At 45.2% G+C, this 22,888-nt stretch overlaps 1 protein-coding gene across 2 annotated transcripts; it reads right to left on the reverse strand.

Moving 5' to 3' along the window:
- Window positions 1-99: 99 nt before the first annotated feature.
- LOC134046033 (prosaposin) lies at window positions 100-22,543 on the reverse strand. Of its 2 annotated transcripts, XM_062496248.1 has the most exons (15): window positions 22,474-22,543; window positions 13,853-13,986; window positions 12,809-12,883; window positions 12,043-12,168; window positions 11,595-11,789; window positions 10,710-10,853; window positions 10,157-10,213; window positions 9,044-9,052; window positions 7,338-7,451; window positions 6,469-6,564; window positions 6,077-6,263; window positions 5,795-5,946; window positions 3,994-4,074; window positions 3,359-3,466; window positions 100-2,806 (listed from the first exon to the last, which is right to left on the reverse strand). In XM_062496248.1, exons 1-15 carry the CDS (start codon window positions 22,526-22,528, stop codon window positions 2,771-2,773), a joined length of 1,569 nt encoding a protein of 522 aa, XP_062352232.1. In that variant the 5' UTR covers window positions 22,529-22,543; the 3' UTR covers window positions 100-2,770. The 2 variants fall into 2 exon arrangements, with proteins under 2 accessions (XP_062352232.1, XP_062352231.1); XM_062496247.1 differs by lacking the exon at window positions 9,044-9,052.
- Window positions 22,544-22,888: the final 345 nt, after the last annotated feature.

Raw genomic sequence — 22,888 nt, forward strand, 5'->3', positions numbered from 1 at the left:
CCAGGAGGTCAGAAGCAGCCCAGAACCTCCTGCTCAGTGCTAACCTGGCTGCAGAGGGTGGGCACAGACAGGGAAAACTATCCCAGAGCCACATGACAGCACCAAGTTCCCGGCCTTTAAATGACATTTCTGAATCTTATTTGGAATCAAGGAATAAGGAGACACAGGGAGCCACACTAAATGCGAGGCAGCAGGGAAGGCCAGTATCAAAAGTCCCTCTGGGGATTGCAACACGGGGCTGTTGCCTCACACCAGGCATTGTGTTTGTCCAGGGAAGAGAGCGGCAGCAATCCCAGGCAAGCCTCTTCCACCTGCAACCCTGTGCAGAAGAACAAAGGCTTGATGGGACATGCAGCCCTAATGAGAACCTGAATCCATTCAGGCCCAGGTTGCCAGTGACATCTTGGGATGTGCCTTCTCCTGGCCCTGCAGTCCAGGGAACCTCAGCAAGAACCTTTGCCATCCAGAAAAATAAAACATGCAAGCTGGTTGGTTTATGGAAGTTTTTATTGTTCATTAAGGAAGCTTTTGTGCGAAAAAAAAAAAGAAAAAAAATCAAGACAATGTTCTTTAGAAAGCAACTGCACAGTGTCCCCCACCCCCCACCCCAGCACGACTCAAAGCAGGTCAGGTGCCACAGTCCACAGGAAGGGAGAAAACTAAAGGGACTCCCAGCAGCAACACAGGACTTCCCCTGGTTCACCTTGCCCAGCAGGTCTCCAGCATGAATCCTACTAAAAACTCCAGGAAAATAAAACCTTCCCAACCTGCCAAGATGTCAATGCAGCCCCACCTCCCCCAAGAAAGATCCACAGCAGCCAGTTTGAAATAGCAAATGCCACCCTCTGTGCCGCGGTATAACAGAACCCGTCCCTCCAGGGCAGCGGTGCCGAAGGAACAGAGCCCAGCTCCTATCTCCTCCATCTACCCCAGCTGGGATACACTACCAGAACCACTGCACGAGCCTGCCAGGGCACAAAGCTGCAGGTATTTTATGTCTTTAGGGGAAATTTTCTTTTTCCTTTTTATTTTTTCCCCCTCTTATTTAAAGCCATGAGTGCTTCAGCATTCAGGAAACAGGGGAGAGAGAACCACCTCTGTTGCCACCTGTCAGCACTGCCCAGGCTTTTAATACATACACAGATCAACTAAAACCTGCAGTCCAGTGGTTTTCCAATGAAAAATACTCTGCTTGCTGCTACAGCATTGTGACTGGAGCTCCTGCATGCCCCACACTCCACAGGAACAGCAGGAGCTACCAGCATCTTTCTGAACAGGACTGGAATTTTCAAAGCTCCACATCTGCACCCAGCTGCTCCTTCCCAAAAGGTGCCCTCAGAGCAACTTCGGTGCCTCTGCTTTAGGGATTAACTTGATCTGAAGTGTACACCCAATGCAAGGTCTGTCCCAAGCAATACAAGCAGGATTCTCACTCTCAAGGATCCTTCACATCAAGGGCCTGCCATGTTCCCAGGGTAGCAGCCTGCCTTGAAGGCTTTGTTGGGTGGGATTTCAAGCCATTTAAGTGAAATTTCAGAGAGGTGCAAAAGGCTGTCAAGTGTGCCAGCAGAACCTCAAATACCTACACTTCAGTGCTCCTACCACCTGCCCTCTCTGCTTGCTGCATTTCCCAACAGAAATGGGAACTCTGGATAACAATCCATACCTCCAGTTACTCAGCAGGGCGTCAGTGAGAGTGGGTGGGCAGCAGTGGGAGGTGCCCCCAGGCCTCACAGCACCTCTAAGTTTTAGGTGACTGAAATAAGCTGTGAGAGAGAAAAAGCAGAGCAGGGAACAAACAGGTTATGATAAAATCCTGCTTTTCCACACATTCCACTGAACTGCCTTTGACATATTCCCAGCTCCTGCTGACCTGATCCTCCCTCCATCTTCCAGCAACAGCTCACGCTACCTCCTCAGCACCCAGCCTGTGGGAAGCTGCAAGACCAAGCAGAATTGAGCAACTAGGAAAAGAAAAAAAAAAAGGGAGTCATCGCTCAGGTAAGCCAGCATGCTTCAGGAGACTGATATCCCACTGGGCTTGGCAGCAGAACACCTGTGCTGAGACTGAGTCCAAGGAAATCAGAAGGATGTGATGGAAGGCTGAGGGAGGGTTTTTCTTAGCTACAACAACACCACGAGCCACAAGCCTGGTCACTCAAATGCAAAAGGCTGATCACTCAGATGCACCTTTTTAAGTACCATTGACTTTAAAAGTTAGCTGGGCACACAAAGCCCCCTTCTCTGCATCTGTAAGAGCTTTGAAAATTCCAGCCCAAAGGATTCCCAGATTCAACATTATCCCTTAGAGTTCCCATAGACAGAAAATAAACACTCCAGCCAGATGTTAAAAATGCAAAGCATGTAAAATCTTACCAATGCTGCCTACAGAAACACATTTGAAAGTTTAGTTGCCATCTTGCTCTTGTTTTTAAATTAAAAGATAAGAGCCTTATTTTGCTATCTCTGTCATTCTTCCCAGCACATAAAAAACCATTCAGCTACCAATTTAAAAAAAAAATCTACAACACACTGACTATTTTTAGCATAATGGGTTAAACTGTACAATCAGAAATATCTTTGTTAAGTCAACAATGAAAATCTGATCCTTCAACAGCAGCACTGCTACAGAAGAGTTACAACAAAGGAACTTGAAGGTCAAATTGTTAATGAGGCAGAGAGGAGGGGCAGGTGAGATACAGCTCTCCGCCAACCTCGGCCCACATTTCCTAAGAGCCATGGCAAACTTTCAGAACTGGAAATTCTTCTTCTAGTTCCACACATGACGTCTGCAGTGATCAACAGCCTAAAGGGGAAGAAATAGCTGATATTAGTGGAAAAAAAGCCAGTTTGCAAGCAAGCAGTTCAACACCTTATCCTGAGCTGAGATCTTGGGAGCAAATCTGTTTTTCTTAAAGTAAGCGATTTCAAAGAGGACTAGAATAAATAACATCCTGAGCCCCACCAGCCAGGAGCTTTAGAAATGAAGGCTGATGACCCTCAGCCATTAAGGCCTGGCAAAAAAAAAAAAAAAACCAACAGTGGAAGCCAATTTTGAGAGCCTGCTGAGAGACTGTGACATGGTCTGTCGGCTGCAGGAACACTGACTAAATGTAAAGCTGACACTGTACTTTACTCTACACATTCTGAAATACTAGCAGGTGTGGGACACAAAGGAGAGGGAAGTCAGCTTTGACAAAGCTAAGAGCTATGAAAACACCCCCTAATCAAACTAGTACCCTTTTGCTTTTTTTTTTTAACTGGAATTCATCCACTTCGAAGTGCAGCAGACACCAAAAATAGCTCAGAAGGAGTTGTGAAAAACAGGAAACTGGAGGCAGAAGGCTGCCTTACGTACATTGCACTGGGCAGCAGTGTCCATGTTCTTACACCAGTAGCCAGGACCCCAGACACAGGCATCATTCCCCAGGAGAGGCTCTTTGGCTGACTCACAGACTCCGAGTTTCTGGGAAAAGAGCAGCAGCACAGTCAGCACCTTTCTAAGCACACCAAGAGGCCTCAAGTGCAGCCTGATGTCTGAGCTTCCACCTGAATGAGTGAGGAAGCTGCACTGAGGCAGCTGCAGGAGCTCTCACTGAGGTCACACCTGCAGCTGAACCAGCAGCCATGTAACCTGACCCAGGGCACAGTTAAGTTACTGGAAGTCACTGGAACTCCTCCGTATCAAGTTCTGTAAAAGATCTCCTGGAGAAGGACCTTTCTCAAGGAATGTCATTTGACCTCCCATCACGTTCAGGGCACATCACACCCTGTCACTGAACCTCAGCAGTGGGTAACTGCTGGCAGCTCTCTCCTTGTGCTAGGCTGGCAGTCAGACAGCTGTCCATTCAGGAAGCCCCAGGCCTTGCACCAGTGGCTTGCTCTGAGCATTCAGCATGCTGATTTTGATTCCAGCAGAGTTTTTGCATGCTGGGCACTGAAGGGCACCCAGGACAGTAGGCAGGACTCAATAAAACCAAATGCAATACTCACAGTGCAAACAAAAGTGGGATCCATCACTTCTGCCAGGAGTTGCACAACCACGGGTTCATACTGTTCCACAAACTGCACACACTGTAACAAAACACAGGGTGAGAGAGTTTCCCCTGCTAGAGCCTCTGAAAGCAGAGGAATGTGTGGTCTGCAGCAGTGCCACCCCAACAACACACTCTACAGGGATCAAACAGAGGCTTGAGAGCTCTGCAATGGCAAAGGAGTCAGGCACTAATCACACGACTGCATCATTGTTTCTGCTGGCTCATATCTGCCTGCAGCTGTCTGTACATACACAGATGCACATATACATATATAGATATATATGTATAGAAGATAAGGGGTCACAAGGAAAAGAACCAAACAGGACAGGCTTTGGGAAAAGAACCAAGCACAAGAAGCTTCGAGTGCAAAGCTTCATCTCTGACCATGGAGATCACACCTGTCTCAAGAGGAAAGCACACAGAACCAGCTGGAGACAAACATCCTGAGCAGGACAGCAGCAAGGACTCCTAAGCACTTGAACTCAAGTTATTCCCTCAGGAAAGGCAGCAGCAGGAACACCTCCTGCCAGAGCAGCCTCTCTCCCTCTAGTGGAGAGGCCAGCTCCAGAGCTGAGGAAGATGCTGCTGCTCTCAGCAGAGACAAACAGCACCAATTAATAAACCAACCACAGCTATTAAATAGCCTCACAGCAGGAAGAGCTGTTCCACAGCTGCTTTAAGCCTCTATTTTCTAACCCCATTAAACTCACAAGCAGTTGCCACTTGCTGACACTCAGCAGCCACCTAATAAAATTTTCAGGTAAATCTGAAAATTTTCAGGTAAATCTTGGTATCAGTAGTCTAACAGGTGTCCCACTGGAATTATACCAACCTACTTCCAATAACTCCATTAATCCCCTGAACAGAATGGGTGTTGAGGGGAAAAAAAAACAAACCCAAAAACAACACAAAAAACAAACCCAAAACCTTCAACAGCTCCCACCCACTGTTTCTCAGAGGATTTCCAGGCAAACCTTTCCTGACTGCAAATTAGTACAACAATCCAGCCAGGCAATTCAGACCCTTAAAAGCACACATCTATTCAAGGGACTGCCAACTCCCAAGGATGGGAACCAAGCAAATCTAATCCCCCTGCACCCCAAACTCCTCCCAGCCTTTAGCAGAGAAGGCTGTTACAAAAACCAATGAGAGAAGTTGCTCTCTGCTATTCCCAAACACTCTGTAAGACATCCCTGCCTACAGCTGGGGGGTTGGAATTGGAAAGTCTTTAAGGTCCCTTCCAAGCCAAACCATCCCAGGATTCTCTGTTTCATTCTTCTGTTCATCTCCATCTGCCTTGCCCTGACTGGAAGGCAGGCTGTCACACAGCAAGGCCATTCAACTGCCTCAGATCAAGCCTTTTCCCCCTCTTCTTTTTGTCCTCTACTGCACCTGAGAGGCTGCTATGTTTTGGTGCTAATTAGTAAAGGGAAAAACCTGTGGAGGATCAGATTGCTGGACACAAGCCAGTCCCAGCTGCAAAATGGGGACAGTTTGTCTCCAGCCAGAGACAAGGCATTTAGCCAAACACAGAGACCTCTGTTAGGAGTACCTGGACATTTATAGCAGAAGTAGAGACACTTGAGAGATAGACCTAAAATTAGCATATAGACAGAATATCAGATGAAACATCCAGAAAATGAGGTTAAGCATAACTGCCACTGTTAGGACCTGTGTAAACCCAACAAGTCAACAGGGACAGCTCCCAACCACCACAACCATGGCTTTTCAGTCTGCCTCCTGCACAAACACCTTACCTGATCACTGACAGACTCTGGCAGGAAGTGACAGACTTTTTCCAGTAAAGCTTCAATTTCAGCTGTCGTGGCATTCTTCTCTAGCTCTTTGTCTGCATAAGCCACCACCATCTTGCAGATATCACAGAAGCCACCTGCAGGTTTCACTACAACTGAGAAGGAAAATAAAAAACAAACCAAACATCAGTCCTTGGGTAGTTCCCCCCGCACAAAGAGGAAAGAAGGCAGTATCAGCAGTGATCTCATAGGTGAATGAGCTCATTTTGAACACCCATCACCCACCTGGCTGCTGGGGAAGCTTGCTGGCTGCACAGCATTTCAGCATGGCACACACAGCTTCAGGACTTGTTGCCTCCAGGAGCATGTCAATCACAGCCTGGCCATAGACCTCAATGAAGTCCTTGCACTGGTCCTTGACACTTCCTGGGAACAGGCGGCAGACCACCTCCATCTCATGCACAATCTCCTCCTGAAGCACGGCAGAGGAGCAGTAAATGAGGCAGAGAAATCTCACTCAGTTCATAAGCACACCTTTCCACATCTGTCCCACCCAGGACTGAAATGTTGCTGTTGTGAAAACAGGCAATAAAACTGATTTTCCTTCCCCATTCAGTGCAGCCATGTCTCAGCCCTGTCTCCCCCAGGAAGGGGCATGATGCCCACCACTCACACACCTTTGTCTTGTTGCTCTCCAAGAGGCCAGTCACTTCTTTCACCATGGTCTCACAGATTTCACACAAGGAAAAAGACTTCTCTTGGACTGCGACCTTCTGAGTACACAGAAGAAATACACATACAATAAATCAGCACTGGAGTACATCCCACAAGGACAACTCCTAACAGCATTTACCTAGCTGCTCAGTTTGGGCTGTATTCAAAAAATCACAGAGAACCCAAAACCAACCTCAGAGGTCTCAGTAAAAAGCCTGTCTGAATGAACAGGCATTTTGTATTACTAATTTAAAGACTGCAACCCCCAGGCTGTACAAGAAGTTGAATTTAGTAGGCAAAACTAAATAAGTAACTCCACAGAGACAGAAGTCAAGGGAAATTTATAGTGGCTTTTTAAATACATTAACGGAGGACAACATGTCTTAGAACTGCGAGCACCCTCCTGCTTGCAAAAATAATCTTTGGAGAGGCCAAGGTGCTTCTTCAAACTCAGTTTCAGCATTCTGACTCTGATCCTTCATCTGCATATGCAGAGTGCTGTCCCATTTTTAAAAGGGATCAAAGTATTAACTCCAAACAAAGCGCAAAACTCAAACTGAGATTTTTACATTTAAGGTGTCACTCAGAACTGCTGGAACAAGAGTTCCCCTTTCAATCCTGAAGCATTACCTTCTAACTCTGGCTTAGTGTAGGCTCAGCTGTTTGAACAAATCAGTCAGCTTTCCTACTTCACAAACCAGCAGCAGAAACAAGGCCAGGAATTTATATGCAGGGAGACTTGGATTATTCTGTGCATAAGCTCATCTTTTTCACAGTTTAGTTTGTTACACTAAAGCCAAGAGGAAAGAAAAGTACAAAAAGCTCATCTTACCTCCACAATTTCCATTTTCACCTCATGAACCACCTGAGCTGGCACCAGAGGCTGAAGGGGAACAGACTTCACCGAAGAACAGAACCCAACCATGGCACAAATGTCTTTTGGTTGCTGGAAAAGAGATGTGTAAGCAATTTTTACAAGTCTAGAAGTCTCTGCCCTTTCTATAGAGCCTGTGAGCAGGCAGAGAGAGCAAAATTTTAAAGGCTGCAACACAACTCAAAGTTTCACAACTACTACTTCAAGTATTGCCAAAGCATTTGGTAGGGTTATAGGCAGGACAGCTACTGGATGGAATTTAGCAGATCCTGTTAAAGAGGAAGAGGTTAAAAACCCCATTTTTAAAAAAACTATGTCCCACGAGCCACACTTTGCAAGCCCTTCAAAAGGAGTTGACTTAAGAACTACCGACACCAAAACAAGCCACCAGCAGCATCACACCAGAGCTGCATTCACAAAGCTGCTCCCCAGCTTTAAGTGATCACAGGAGAGGCCAATTATCCTGACTTCAGAGATCACCCAAAAGCAGAAAGAACCTAGAAGGAAGAACCTCTTTCCTCATAAACAAGCTACCTTCTTTAAAGCTGCCAGAAACATCACGTTCTGCAAACAGAAACAGTTTCCCACATTACTGAACACAGCCTACAAGAAACAAAAGTTGAGCTTGTTAAAACCCAAGCCTAACCATTTGTACTGCAACAAGGGAACCTGCAGTGTTCTCACAGTAAGAGAAAACAGCAAACAGAAACCAAGTCTACAAAAAAGCTTTCTTTCTCAAAGAAATACACTCCTCATGCATTTCTTTTTTGAAACATACATTACCAAATGCACAAAGAAATGTGCAACACGAGGCAAACTGCTCTAAGGATATCCAAAGTGAGAAAGGCTGCACAGAGCAAGATACAAAACTTGCATTTTCCCACCTAAAGCCTACTTAAGCTAGAAAAAGACACCCTAGGTCCTATAGGTAATTAGAAGATAACATCTCACCCTGCTGCAAGCTTCCTACAGCAGAGGCTTATCCCAGAGTTAATATTAATACATCATGCCACAGTCTCATGCACAGGCAAAAGCAGCACCTCAGAGACACTGTGCTGCTTCAGACTACTCCAGGCAGCACCTTTAAGTCAAGCCCTTTGGTTCATGCATTGTAAGAAGCCGTTCTAGGTATTAATGCTACAGCTAACACCCACATACACACACATTCCCTCACAGAGAGATGACAGACACAAGGTCCCACAGGACAGGTTAAATTAAAAGCCCAAATTGCTCCAGGAAGCCTTCATCTTTTCGGTTCATATACTTCAAAAGTCTTTACCATTGTCCTAGATTTAAAGATTAACCAAGGAAAGACCTGGGGACAGCTTTGCTCAAGCCCTTTGGAGCCCAGACTTCAAACCAGCAGCTGTCAGGAGCCACTGGCATGCTTCTTCCACCTCTGTCCTTCTCTTCTGTAAGAGGGAGGATATTTTCTGCTCTACTGGCCAAAGCATAATCAAGTTGAAGCCTTAGTAGCACAAAGGACCAATACACTGGAGGAAGCCTATGGTCTTTCACTGTTTTAATCACATAAATATCCCTTGTATCTGTCAGCACTGAGTACAATCACACCAAGTGAGAGAGCAAGAAATTAACTACAAGCCCTTTAAAAGCCAAGTGTGAACTACAAGCAGGCTATCACCACAGGCAAGTCGCTCACCTACCTGATCCTTCTGTTGACAGGGGAGATTGGAGACAGAGGAAGAAAGGAGAAATGGAAGATAACAGTTAAGAGAAAAAACACATCAAGCACTTGGAACTGCATTTATTCTTTCCACAAAGATAATGGAATATCACACAGTCCCCACCCCGAAGATCCTCAGCTACAGCAACTCATTTAATTGCACAGTGCTAACCAGCATTACTCATCTGCAGTTATTAAGGCATCTCCAGAGAGTCTGGACAACACTCGGATGCACACAAGGTATAGTCATATTCCAATTTCAGCTCTTAACAACACACTGCATTGCAATGCTTAGAATGAGAAATTAAGTGCTGTTGGAACAAACAGTGACTTGTCCCCCCCAAATGTTTAAGAAACAGGGTAAGCCTCTAAGTAGCCTTCAGCAACTGGAAGCAAAAAAAAAAAGAAAAAAAAAAAGCCACTATGTTGCCAAATTCACATTCAAGTCAGCCACATATTCACCTGTATGACACCTGTGGCATCTACAGACTGCACTGTCTAAGGAAAGGCTTAGCCATTTTTTAAAGGCCCTCAGCTCTCTGGATAAAGAGGTGCTGTGTATGAGGTAAATGTATGCTGCTGCAGAAGGTACCATTCACTTTCCATGGCTCCTGTCAAGAGCTCAGAGAGCAGGAACCTAGAGACAGCGATTCCAGAAAGAAGGTTAGCCTTGCTTCCAGGAGACACCTTATCTCTCACACATGAACTAATTTTGCTATACTGTGACAAAGCCAGCTCTAATATCCTTAACACAGTATTTGGGGTAGGGGGGGAAGTGCTGTGGAAGCAGAGGACTGAAATAAAAGAATATAAAGGAACATGTGTAATGCATCTTCGTATTTCAAAGTACTACAGTGCCTTTTGCACTGCAGAAGTGGTTATAAAATGGAAAGAAATGTGCTAAAGAAAGCATCCTGAAACTGAAATAGTATCCAACCAAACACCAAGTTCAAAGCATTAACACCAAGACTTGCAGAGCAAGGGCCCTCCCCAAAGTTTTACTGCAGTGCATGTGTTTCCTGTTTCCAAAGAAGTTAGCTAGAGAAGCCAGAAAAATGAACTGTGAGGAAATACTGCACTCTGCTGATCTTACCATGTGCATCATCATCTGGATGGCCAAGTCAGAATACTCAGAAATGTAGGTCTTGCACTGCAGAAAGTGGGAAAATAAAGTCTCGTGACCATCAAACCACTCACATTGTAGAGTTCATCTAGAATTTTCTAATACATCTCAAGGTATTAATTGACCTGCTCTACTACATAACAACAGGTCTTTAAGAGCTTGGCACAAATACAAGATGGCATTTCAGGTTACAAACTGCTGCACAGATAACTGCTTAACCTTTTCTCTTCATCTCAGGGCAAAAAGTGACCACATTACCTACCCAGACCATTTTTGTGAAAAAGGACTTCAAGGGCTAGAAGCAATCTGGTGTCTTTCTCCTTCTCCCCAGTCCCACACAACCCACTGACCATGAAGTTTACAGCCTCAGCGTTTTTACTATTGTACTGTGTTAACACATGCAACAGAGTCTTCTTTGTGATATTAAATAGAGAATATGATCAGGGCATTAAGGCACAGAGCAAACTATTTTATGTTTGCTTACAGGAACAGAATTTTTCAATTAAAAAGAAGAATAGTTTACCATATCGGACATCCCAGGTCCCAAACGGTCACACTCCTCCTTGGCATGAGCAACCAAAGACTTCACAAAAGAGGAGTTTGTCTTCACAGCTTCCTGAACATCAGTGACCAGCTGAATGCAATCTTGGCACACATCCCCACTCGCCTGGACAAAGATTGAAAGGAAACTGAAGCTGACAGCTTCACATGACATGTTTTAGAAGCTCTTGTCACCACCAAGTTTTACAAGCTGTTCTGAGCTAGGTACAAACCTTAATTTTAAAAACAAACAAACAAAAACCTCTGGAGAATATGGAGAATACTCTGAAGCCTGAGCTAGCAGGGAGAGGAGCTACTGCTGGTGTGTGCACCAGCCACTAGATGGAGATTAGGTTCCAACTTGGCTCCAAAGCAAAGATAACAGTTAAGATACCCAATCATCAAATCTCTTGGTTTTGTTACAGACCACAGTGGGGAGGTTTCTAAATCTGGCACAGATCTTACCTGCTCCACCCACAATTTGTTCCCAACCTACTCACTGCTCAACTCCCACACCCTGGGTTGCTGTCAACACTCAGCCTCTGCACCCAAGTTCATTGCCTCATCCATTCCCCTTTGTCAACTATTTGTTCTTTTCCAATCCAGTCCGTCACCTCTACATTCAGAGGAAATGCATCCCCTGAGGGGCACAGCTAGCAGGTTGCTCAAAATACAGGAACAGTTGTTCTTCCTTTGAACCCTGGTGCCAAGCTTTCTCTCAGAAGAATTTTTTTCCAGCAAGATCTTCCTGACTACCACAGTAGTCCTGGATGGCAACAGCACAGCACAAAGACTTGCCTTTACAGACCGTAGAACTTAATCCAAGATTATACATATGGTTCATGCTAGAACAGCTCTGGTACCTTACCTTAGGCTTCTGCTTAGGCTTTTCCTGAGGGTAAAGGAGGAGAGGCACATTGGCCATGAACGGAGATGCCAGCTCAGAGAAATCCAGCTCTGGGATCTTGTTGGTCTGGAGCTGTTTCTGGAGCTTCATTGCTGCAAGGTGCTTCTGAAGGGACTGGCACAGAGCGAGGGCACTGCACACAACCTCAGGTTTATCCTGGGGGAGACAAGATACACATAAAGCTCCAAACTGGTATCACTTTTAAAGTTCAGAGTAGAGAGTCATTCAGCTGAAACACAGTAAGACAGGGAAAATGTTCCATAGCAAGGAAGGAGTCTTCAAACTAACAGTACCAGTGAGGCACAGAGATTTGAAGGATCATATGCACAATCTTAGGCAGAAGATAAATTTGGGTATCAACAGGAGCACAACTTTTAGTACCAACAGCTGAAAATCATTATCTACTTACAAGCTCTTCCTTGATCATATCCATGATAACTGGCAAGTAGGAATCCACAATCTCTTTGCACTCAGAGACAAGGCCTGGGTCAGGAAGAAACTCACACGTCTTTTCCAAGTAAGATCGGATCTCATCCTATGAAAGATGAGGTGAGCAGAGGTGGATTACATCTCTCTCAAATGCTCCTTCCATTCCCAAAATGCACAGTACAAAGCCTGAAACAAGCTCCTCAGGCTCAGGTAGGTGCAGGTAGCAAGAAGCAAAACTAGAACGAGGTTCTACACAATAGATACATTTTCACCAGTTCAGAATCTTAGCTCGATGAGATCCTGCCAGCCTTACCAGAACAGAACACTTAATTTTAAGAGGAGAAAGTGAACTTCTGGGTTCATGGGACAGTAACTAGTATATACAAAGTACCCACAGGTTGACAAAAGAAAAAGGGAAGCAGTAACCACAAACCAAAGCAAAGGCCACTTGGTGTAACCACCCACTCCTAGAAACTTCAGTACCCCACCTCTTGATGCACCACTGGCACAAGAACAAATTTATTAATCATCTATATAAGTCAATCAGGGATGTGTTAAGGCATGGGGGACTCTAGAATCTGCTAATTTCTAAACCAGCAAAGACTCTCTGAAAGCCTTTTCCCCCATGCACTCTAGTCCCTTTCAACATCTGCTGCTTATGTTACAGACTACTGCTCCACCCCCTCACCACGATATCTTGAAACCAAATAATGTTTTGGGGTGAGGAGAAAAGGAGCTCTGCTCACCTCAGTGCCATTATCCTTCAAAACTTTGCCAGCAACAGTCACAAGCTCCTTACACAAGTCACAGGGAATACTGCTCTGGAGAGAGAAGCACAGAGTTACTTGGGAAAGAATTAAGTGCCTGTAAGAGGAGTGTGAACAGCAACAAAAAGAACAAACATTACATCAGGAATTAAGGACGAAACGCTGGTTGAAGCCAGGGTGGAAAGAGGTATTTTTACAAAGAGATTATTTCAAGCATGTCCAGCTCCAGTTTCATCAATAAACCAACACAGCATGAAGAAGGTAGCGTGCTACCACTTGCTCATTTCACCTCCTCCCAGTCCCTTGAAATACAAAGTTGATTACCCCAAGACACCTTCTCCTTTTACCTTTTCCTTCAGAGTTCACACTTGCTAGAAATCATAGAACATTTAAGGGTGCTTCAACCATTGTAGCTGTGCTCTGACATTCCCCTCTTCCCCTACTTCTCCTTAAACTGAAGTATCTCTGCACAGACACAGCCGATGTGGACTGTAAGCATAACATCTTTTTCTCTCCTAGAAAACTGAGAAAATAACCGAACTAGAGCTACATCTAGTAAAGCAGCCCTCACATTTAGTGCAAATGCAACTTGAAAAGCTGCACTAAATGTAACATGTGTACTATGATTTACTGTGATGCCTTCCACAATTTCGCATATGCCGCATATTTCTGGAAATTTTAACCTTTGAGAAAGACCTAAAGAAATACACAGCCTTTTCATAATAATTGCTCAAGTTCAGAAAAGACTCCTATGAATTAGGAGTCAGCAGTAACACAGAGGAACAAGTGAAATCCACTAGCTCCATTCCATACATTGCTGGGTGATTGTGCAACAGGGTCACGGGAGAAGTCAGCAGACAAGTTGTGCAAGGCACAAACCTTTATCCAGCACCCACATTAAGGCATGGCAACCCCGGCAGAGTCAGATGCAGCACTTAACTCCAACCAGAGACTTGAGAAATCTCCCTGAGCATGTGGAAAGCAGCTAGGTGGGCTTGGGAGCTCTCAGAGGCCACCACTTACCACAGCAGGCTTGCTCCAGACATTCTGCTGGCAGTGTTTCACCGCCCCGCACTGCGACGCCGTGCGGATGCTCTGGCACCACACCTCCGGCCCCTTCACACACTCCTTCTGCCACAGCACAGGGCTTGCCAAAGCTGCCAGAGAGAACACCACACTGTTTATTAATGCTTTTAAGCTTATTTCAACCCAGAAATTTTTGACCTGGCCCAAACACAGGTTACAGAGTCAGAGAAAAAAAAAAAACTGGAAAAGCTGTAAAGGTTGAACTTCCGCATCTCAGCGGTCAGTTCCCCCATCATCCACCTTTTGTAAAAAAAAGGAAATTTAAAATCCCACAATACAAAACCTCACTTTGTTTAGCACAAGAACTACCAGATGAATTGAAACAGAAAAATATTCTCATTAACAGAAATCTACCCTACAGACAGCTGATTCCCAAAGCTACTACTTCCCTGTTCTCCTGCCCTACTGGCACTTCAGCTCCGAACCAGCTTGCAATTGCTGTCTGCATTCTTCCTGCCACACAAAGCATCCTGTTCTCACACAGCAAGGCAGAGAGAGAGGGGAGAAATTAGCTAAGAGCCACAACAATGTACACATTGCATGGAAGACTTAAGAGCAGGTAAAACAAAACAGACCAAACACGTAAACAGAAAGTTTTAAGAATGTTCTTCAGGAATGTTCTCTCATACTTTTTAAACCCACTAAACCTATTTAGACTCCCTTTTTCCCTCCATTTTTTTTTCTTCTTCCTTTTTTTTTTTTTGTCAGGTCTTCAGTTGTTTACAGAAAAATCTGTGGGGGTGAAAAATGTACCATTCCTTCTTTGGACATTACCTCCCTTCCCATGTGGGACTCTGAAGTTTTCAAGTAACATACAGAATATCTTTTCTGGACAGTCCTGGAAAAGAAATGTAAAGTATCCACACTATGAATAATCAATAGTACAAATTATTCAAATGCATGTTTTCACCGACTTTCCAAGCTTCTTTTTTTTTTTTTTTTTTTTAATTGTGCTGTCTGGACCTGATGCCCAACTTCTCCAAGTTTCTAAAGCCATCCCATGTGTCAGTAAGCTCTGTTTCTTCAGGAGACAATGCCCTACACTGCACTAACCAATCAAGAAATAATTCTTAACAACCAACAGAAAGCAGGCTCTAAAGAAATCCACCATGGTCCAAGCCTACAAGGCACTGCTGCCGAAGTTTACAAAAAGCTTTATGAAACCAAAATAAAACATAAATCCAACTGTTCAAACTTATTAGCTGTACAGGTGTTCTCTTGACATCAGTGCTGTTGGCACACCACAAAACTCTGTAAAATTACACTGTCAACCACAAGGCAGGAGTTCAGCTATTTAATTCCTATGAAGCTTTTAGTAAGGTTACAAGAGATGAACAATCACTTTCCCATTTCTCATGCCTTGTTCTAGGGCAATTAGAGGATCGATTTAAAGCTCAATTACCAGTGCATCTACAAGGTCCACAGCCACCACTCAGATAAACACTGGTTTATAGGTGGCACTCTGCAGCCTTCTCAGCTGTTAATTTACAAAGCCTGCTCACACTGGATTTCAGAGGAATGACCGATTTATTTTAAGAAAAACGTGCTTTGCACACCTAATTTTTACACAAGAGCTTGAAGCTGGTCATCCTCTCTCCCAGTAAAAAACATTCATGGCATATTATTCTTGAGCAGGACAGCACACTGGTAGTGCCTGGGAGACTGCAGGATTAAGACTTCAAAGCTTCTAATAATGTACGGTTCGCAAAATATTTACAGCCTATTCTAAACTCCAGCATTATTGATCTGGAAGCCCTAAGAACAGTTCATTTTCAAAGTCAGACTGGCCAGCCAGAGAGCTGTCAGCTCTGGCAGGGTGACAATAAACAAGAATACACTTGGTTGAGGGAAAGTTTTTCTTCCCTTTCAGATACTGGCATTGAGCAGTGGTAGGAAGGCTCTGGAAGGCAGAGCCAAGCTCTGAATGAAGTCAGTCAAGACCTGGACTTTAAACAGTGGAACCAAGGATTCCCAAATATTTACAACTACAGCTTTTAACCTATGCCTTTATCAAAAGACAATTACTCCTCCTACAATGAAATACACTGTAAAGTACAAAACTGAACTATACAACTCCAATAACAGTTATTCCATGCAGTCTCTCAAACCATTGATTTAGGAGAGTGTTTTAAAGCCAAATGGAGGCATTCATGCTGTAACTTGCACTGGCTTGATCAGGCTCTCAGTGAGCTTTCAGGTTTTGATTGATTTTTTTATTTTTAAGATCCTGGCACTGCAGGACTTTTCAGATCTGTACCAGCTTCAGCACAATGAGTTATTCCTTCTTCCTCACAGCCTTAACAGCAGACCATTATTGAGTGCACGACAAAAATACTATGCTTCAGATTTATTTTCACCTATCAGCTTTGCTGGCTGTTTGTCAAGACTACTCTAAATTTCATGTTTTCAGTACAGATCTTTTCAGCCACAAAGTGACTAAGCAAATTTGTTTGTTAGGGCCATGCATGGCTGGCACATTTTAGAGCAGTTACAGAACAAAGATGACACACACTAATCATGGCTTCTTTTCTGACACCTTCCACAGTTGACTTCAAACACAGTTCAATTTTTATGCCTCTGTTCTGTATTATGGGGAAGTACTTTTGTTCAAACCATTATATCTAATATGAAAGGATGCACTTTCATTGCAACAGTATCCACCCTCCCTTTCTGAACATCCTGGGAAAAACAGAAACAAAGCTAAAAAAACCCTCTGTATTAATTCAGATCCTGAAGATTTAGAAAAGAATAGCTGGAAACTCCCTACTGTTACAGCTTTTTTCCTTTTAGCTTGTTCTCCTATTTAAGTACAAAACAGAATTTTTCCCTCATATGCTAACTTAGATTACAACAAAGGCAAACATGCCAGTGAAGTGTGTTAAGACCTTGTGCTGTCACAGAACAAATAGCTTTGAGTTTTAACTCTTCCCTCCAAATAGCCTTTGCTACAAAAGTACCTTAACATGGTATAAAATACCACCTACGAAAATACCTTAACATGGTATTTCACATTCCCAGCACAGCAGCAACCCAAGAGAAAGCAAAGCACCATCAGTGACCTCACACAGCTCCCAGTGCTGCATGGCTAAACCCTAGGGAATTACTTTCTTTGTCATCTCTGACATCTCTTTAGTTTATATATTGCTTTTAACCTAAGGTTATCCATTTTTAAGACCCCCTCCTTCCCCTGTACATCAGCTCTCAAGAGTCACATGCCCACCAAGACCTGTCCCCCTCCATTTCCTGAAGTTCTTGCAAGCCATTATTGCTAGAGCATCAAACAAGTTTAACTGTGAAGGCCGAAGTGTTTATTCGTCCTCTTCACTGGTTTCTCCCTGCTTGAACCACTTCAATTTAAGAAAAAACTGCCTTTGCTTTACCAGCTTTATCCTAACATACAGACACAAAATTGGGAAGTAGAGGTGATGGCTCCCTCAGAAAATATCAACTTTTCCACTGGGCTTATAGAGCCATGCACATGAAAGCACAGCTCAGCTCTTCCCTCCTCTCCAGGAAACAGGAACCTAAAAGGAAGGAAGCTTATAATGCCTGGATTACCATTCTGCAAGGACAGCTACAGGAAAATTGCTAGGCAATTACCTTTCCTGGAAAATACCTTCCCTTCCCTCAAGCATTTGTCTCATTCTTCTTCCATGGAGAGCCAGTCTGAATTTTTTCCCCTAGGTTCTCAGAAAGACATCCTAAGAAAACCACTCCAAAGCTGCACTGAAGCTACAAATAAGACTTAAAAGTTAACATCCTGTGTGTCAATGAACAGAGATTCTGAGGGGACAGACCAGATTCCCTAAAGAGCCAGAAGATGAACCAGAAAGCTACCATCCAGAACACAAAGAAATTCAACCTGAAGACGCCAGCCTCCTCCAAACCCAACTGCTAGAAAAATCCCTGGTTACAGACAAATTAACCTGTCATTTGGGAAAAAAAAAATACACAAGGAAAGTGCTGATCTGCTGTTCAACTCAATGGATTGAAGTAAAATGTGAAGACCATTTAGGGTGCTGTCAACTCCTATGCTTTTGTGACAGCCCAACCTGTCTAAGTGCATTAATCTATTCATCAGGAATGATGTTATTCTCAGGCTGTCCTACTTGCAGAGTTAAAAAAAAATATTACCTCTGAGAAACACCACAGACCTAGTGAATGCATCAGCTTCTGCCATCTGTGCTCTGTTAGCTACTGACTTTTCCCCATGTCCTGTGGGACTTGCAAAAGCAAAGCCTGCTTAAGTTCAAGAAGTCAAGAGAGATCAACTTCTCTTCACCAAAGTTTACAAAGTGTCAAGAAGCGAAGGAGTGACCCCAAACTGAAGTTATCTGAAGGGCTCAGTACTCCACAGCCTCTCTGGCCAATTAATGAGTAAAACTTCAAAAGTTGTAACCACATCACACACCAGTGATTCTTGCCAAAGGGCACCTATGATTCTGGATTAATGAGGCAGTCAAGGGACCACAACTTCTGAGGGATTACAGGCAATTTGAAGAAAAACTGGTGGCTAGCTGTCACCATCATTTAAGTTAAAAAATCTTCCTGTCCAATATTTACTGATGAAAAACCAAGCTTGAACCATTTCTAACCAGCGTGATGGGCAAGAAATGAGTTTGGAGTTAACACCACAACCAGGCTCCTCCTCAAAACTGGGAGCCCATTCTCATTTTGGCACACCACCTCTGCCTCAGGCACTCCCTTGCTTCCCTCACCAGAACACAAGCATGGCAAGAGAAGCAGTTTGTGTAGGTACAAGCAATCACAATAAAATTAAAGAGAGCAGAGAACCAGATGAGCTGGGACAGTAAAATCACCTCTACAGTAAGTTGTCCCAGGTAACTGCAAAGGTTGCAAAGTAACAATTTCCAGGTTGCCCAGATGTTGCCAAGCAAGGCCTGACTGCTGCCTGAGATTTTTTTCATGGCAGAATCCAGAAGAGATGAGTGGATGGATGTTCTACAGCCCCTAGTAGTCATCAGGAGTAAATGGCCCCATACAGCATGATAAGATTATTCCCAAAAAGTTATGAGATGCAATTGTTCATGAAGCAGATGCCTGTAGAAATGCTCTAAAATATTTGGGGCATACTTGTGCTCCACCTCCATTCTTTCTGGTTTTGTTCTGAAGGGTTTTTTGAGGGGATGCAGGGGACAGATTTCATGTGAGTCTCCGCAGAAATCCTGCATTTAACATTGCTTTTCTACCAGACAGATACACCCACAACACAAAGATTGGGAAAATCTGCTATCAGGCATCTGAGACCAAACACTGCCCCATGACCAAATACAGAGAAGCACTGCCCTAAAATACATACAAACACTTCAACGCAGCCTTTTTAATTGCAATAGGAACTCTGATATTTCAGTAGCAGCAAATGAATTGCATTTAGCAGCTGGTCCATTAAAATAAAATAGAGAGTAAATCCTTCAAGAAAAAACAAAGTCTTTCTTTATTTCATGGAGTTCTAAGGCATTGCCCCAACCTGCTTTGAAGAATCAGATCTACACGAGATAATGAAACAAAACCCCACGGCAGGAAAGCACAGATAGAAAATCAAGACGTCCCTGCATTTTATACCAGAAAAGCCTTCCCTGAAATAGCACAGCCCAACCTCGCGGGGAGCTTCAGCCGACATCAGGTGACACAGCCAGTTTTGCTGACAAGCTCCCTCTCTCCCGCTCCGCCCTCCACATCACCGCTGTGTCCGGAGCTCCCGGAGCAGCCTCCATCCAGCACAGACCGGGGGTGCAGAACGGCGCTGGGCTCGGGCAGCTCTGCCCGGCTGGCACAGCTCCTCCAGACACAACCAACAGCAACCCTTTCTATTTATACCCGCCCAGGAAACGAGGAGGCGATTGTGCAAGGGCAGGTTCACACAGGGCACATGACTGCCGTGCCATCAGCCTGACGGTGCCACACGGCCACAGCTACTCCAAGAAAACACGGGTTTTATTTCTACATAGCCACAGCACCATTTAGCTTGGAAAAGGCCTCCAAGACCATCAAGTCCAACCTGTGACCCATCCCCACCAGAGCACTAAGTGCCAGGTCCAGATGTTTCTTGAACACCTCAGGGATGGTGACTCCAGCCCCTCCCTGGGCAGCCCATTCCAGCACCTGGCAACCCCTTCTGAGAAGGAATTTCTCCTGATTTCCAACCTGGACTCACTCTCCAGACCCTTCCCTTCTCTGAACACACTCCAGCACTCAGTGTCATTCCTGCAGTGAAGGGCCCAGAACTGGACACAAGATTCAAGGTGTGGCCTGTCACTGCCCTGGTCACACCTTTGCTGGTACAAGCACCTTCCACTCTCCTAATTTAATCTGCACCAGCCCGGCCTTTTTTTTTTTTCCTGTTAGAAACTACATTCATAAGCAGAACAAGCCTGCAAACTACAGAACAGTCCAGTTATCTGCTTTATCCATATCCTCAAGAAAATTCAAATCCAGGCTAACTCAGCCTACAAATTTCCTGTCCCCAGATGTTGTCAACAGTGTTTGCTAGAGGAATGGCACATTAACGCGAATCTTCCCTCCTTACAAGGTTTTAAGTCTACTATTTTGGGGGGGGGGGGGGGGGTGTGCAAAAAAATAACACCCTCAAAGTTTTTCCTTTCCACTCCCACCTTAACTTTTAATTTAGCAAGGGGGGGGGGGGGAATGTTAAGCCAAAGACAAAATTAGTCCTGCTTTAACAACACATCCAGCCTTCCTCCTCCCAGCCTGGCCTCAAAGACAAGGAATAATCAGAGTGTGCATCAGTAGTCCAGAGATGCCAGGACCTGTACACCCTGCTTTAATTCCTCTGTGTCTCCCTTAAAGGGAAGATGCACAGAAGCCCTGTAAGTAGGTCAACCAAAAACCCTCACGGCCTGTAAGGCAGCCAAGTGACTCCATTAGGATCTGACAAGGATGGCTGAATTTTTTGCACAGCTAATTAGCGAGCTCAGCAGACAAGAACGGTGTTTTGGGCTGTCACAGCAAAATCTTCAGGAAAATCTGCAAGGTGGGTGAGGCAGTAAGTATCCATAACAGAACCATGGTGAAAAAAAAGACAGCTGTTTATTTGTGTTAAAAGAGTGAGTTCCCAAGGAAAAACAGGCCTGACCAGTCTCCTGCTGCCCTCAGCGGCATACCATGCCTTTAACAGGTAGGCCAAGCGAGCTCTCACTGCTGAACTGGTTTCTCATTACAATTTCCCTGAATACACTTATGGGAAAGCTGGTGGATACTTCAAGGTGAAGCCTTTTCACTTTCAAAGAGCATGAAACTGCAACGATTTCAGCGATTTGGAAACAGTCCCAGAAGGAGTGGTAACTGATGGCAGCTAATTCAGTGCAGAGCAGACTCAAAGGACACTATGGAAGCACATAAACACGCAGAGTGAAAAGCTGTTATTGGCTTTCTTGCTTCCTGCCTGAAAAGTCTGAGATAATCCATTAAACGTATCAGCCCATTAAACATTATCAGTATATCTAGGGGAAGTTGCCCCTGTCCTCAGCAGAGGACAGATGGAGGAACTAGATGACCTTTAAGGTCCCTTCCAACCCAGGCCATTCTATGATTTGACAACATTAAAACTACAATAAAGTACCAGACTCGCATGCAATCATGAAAAACTTCACAGGATTATTTACTGTATTATGCCAGCTGGTTACTCCCATAGCCTTTAAACAACCAGTTGGGCTTTTTTTTTTTAATTGAATTTTGAAATACTGCAGGTTAAACTTGTGAGCAAACAAGCTTTAATATTAAAACAGTCTAAATTTAGAAAAAAATTATTCAGGTAACTGCGCACAGCACTGTGTAAGTCCTTACATTTTGAGGTTTCTAGCTATTCCATCCCACATCCTAAAGGTGCATTACCACTCATCCGACTGTGAATCATTTCTGTACCCCTGTCAAGCTTCTGCAATGTGCAAAACACAAACATCGCATATCCTAACCTCTAATCCTACAGCTAAAGGGAGACAACCATCCATTCCCCCGTCACCTTCACCTCAACAACAACAGCTAATAACACAGCGAGCTGCAAAATTTTCCATGCGGAGCAGGAGATCCTAATACAGAAACACAACAGCAAAGGTAACCTCCCGCCATCTGCAAGAGGATTAGCAGCCATCTATCCCTGAGGAGATAAACAGCGCTGCTGGCAGGAAAATCGGTCCCTCCCAGGTGTCCCCACCAGCCCAGGGAGGGCTGAGCTGCCCGATTCCCATGGGACATCGAGCACGCTTCCATCGGGAAATCACTTCCCTACCAGCAGCGGGAACGGCCGGACCCTCACGGGGACCCCCCCCTTCTCCCAGGCGCTATTTTTGGCTCTCCCCGCCCCCCAAACACAGCCTTTCCATCACAGCCGCCCTTGAAATCCCTCACCCTCCCTCATCGCTGCTTCCTCTGCCTGGGATCTAGTTCTGCTGGGGGAATACAAACAGCGTCAGGACCGGCCTGCACCCCCTCCGTGCTCGGCGCACACAGAGCCTCTCCCCGAGCCCGCCCGGTTAAGCTGGATGTGGAAGGGGCTCGGAGGGGCGGAGGGCAGCGCTTACCGGCGGCCAGAAGCCCGAAGAGGCTGAGGAGCCCGAGGATCAGCGGCCGCGCCATCGCTCCCTCCCGCCGTGCCCGTCTGCAATGCGGCGCCGCCGGCACCGCCCGCTCCCGCCCTTATAAAGGGGAGGGCCGCGCACGCGCGCACACTGCCCCGCCCCCGCGCATGCGCAGTGGCGGGGCCTGGGGGGGTGCGAGGGGCGCGAGGAGTGTGAAGGGGCAGCAAAATGGCGGTAGGGGGGCCCGGCTCCACGATCCCCCGCTGCAAACACCGCTGCGAGCAGTGGTGGCTGGCCGGCAAGAAATAAAGCTTGTTATTCTTGAGGAGATTGTTGCCTCCCTGAGGTAGCGAGAGTCCCAAAGGCAAGAATTTCCCCATGTAGAGCAGCCGGGCTGGCAGCATCTGATGGAGGCACG

This window comes from Cinclus cinclus, chromosome 7 (assembly GCF_963662255.1).
Source record: "Cinclus cinclus chromosome 7, bCinCin1.1, whole genome shotgun sequence".
NCBI lineage: Eukaryota > Metazoa > Chordata > Aves > Passeriformes > Cinclidae > Cinclus > Cinclus cinclus.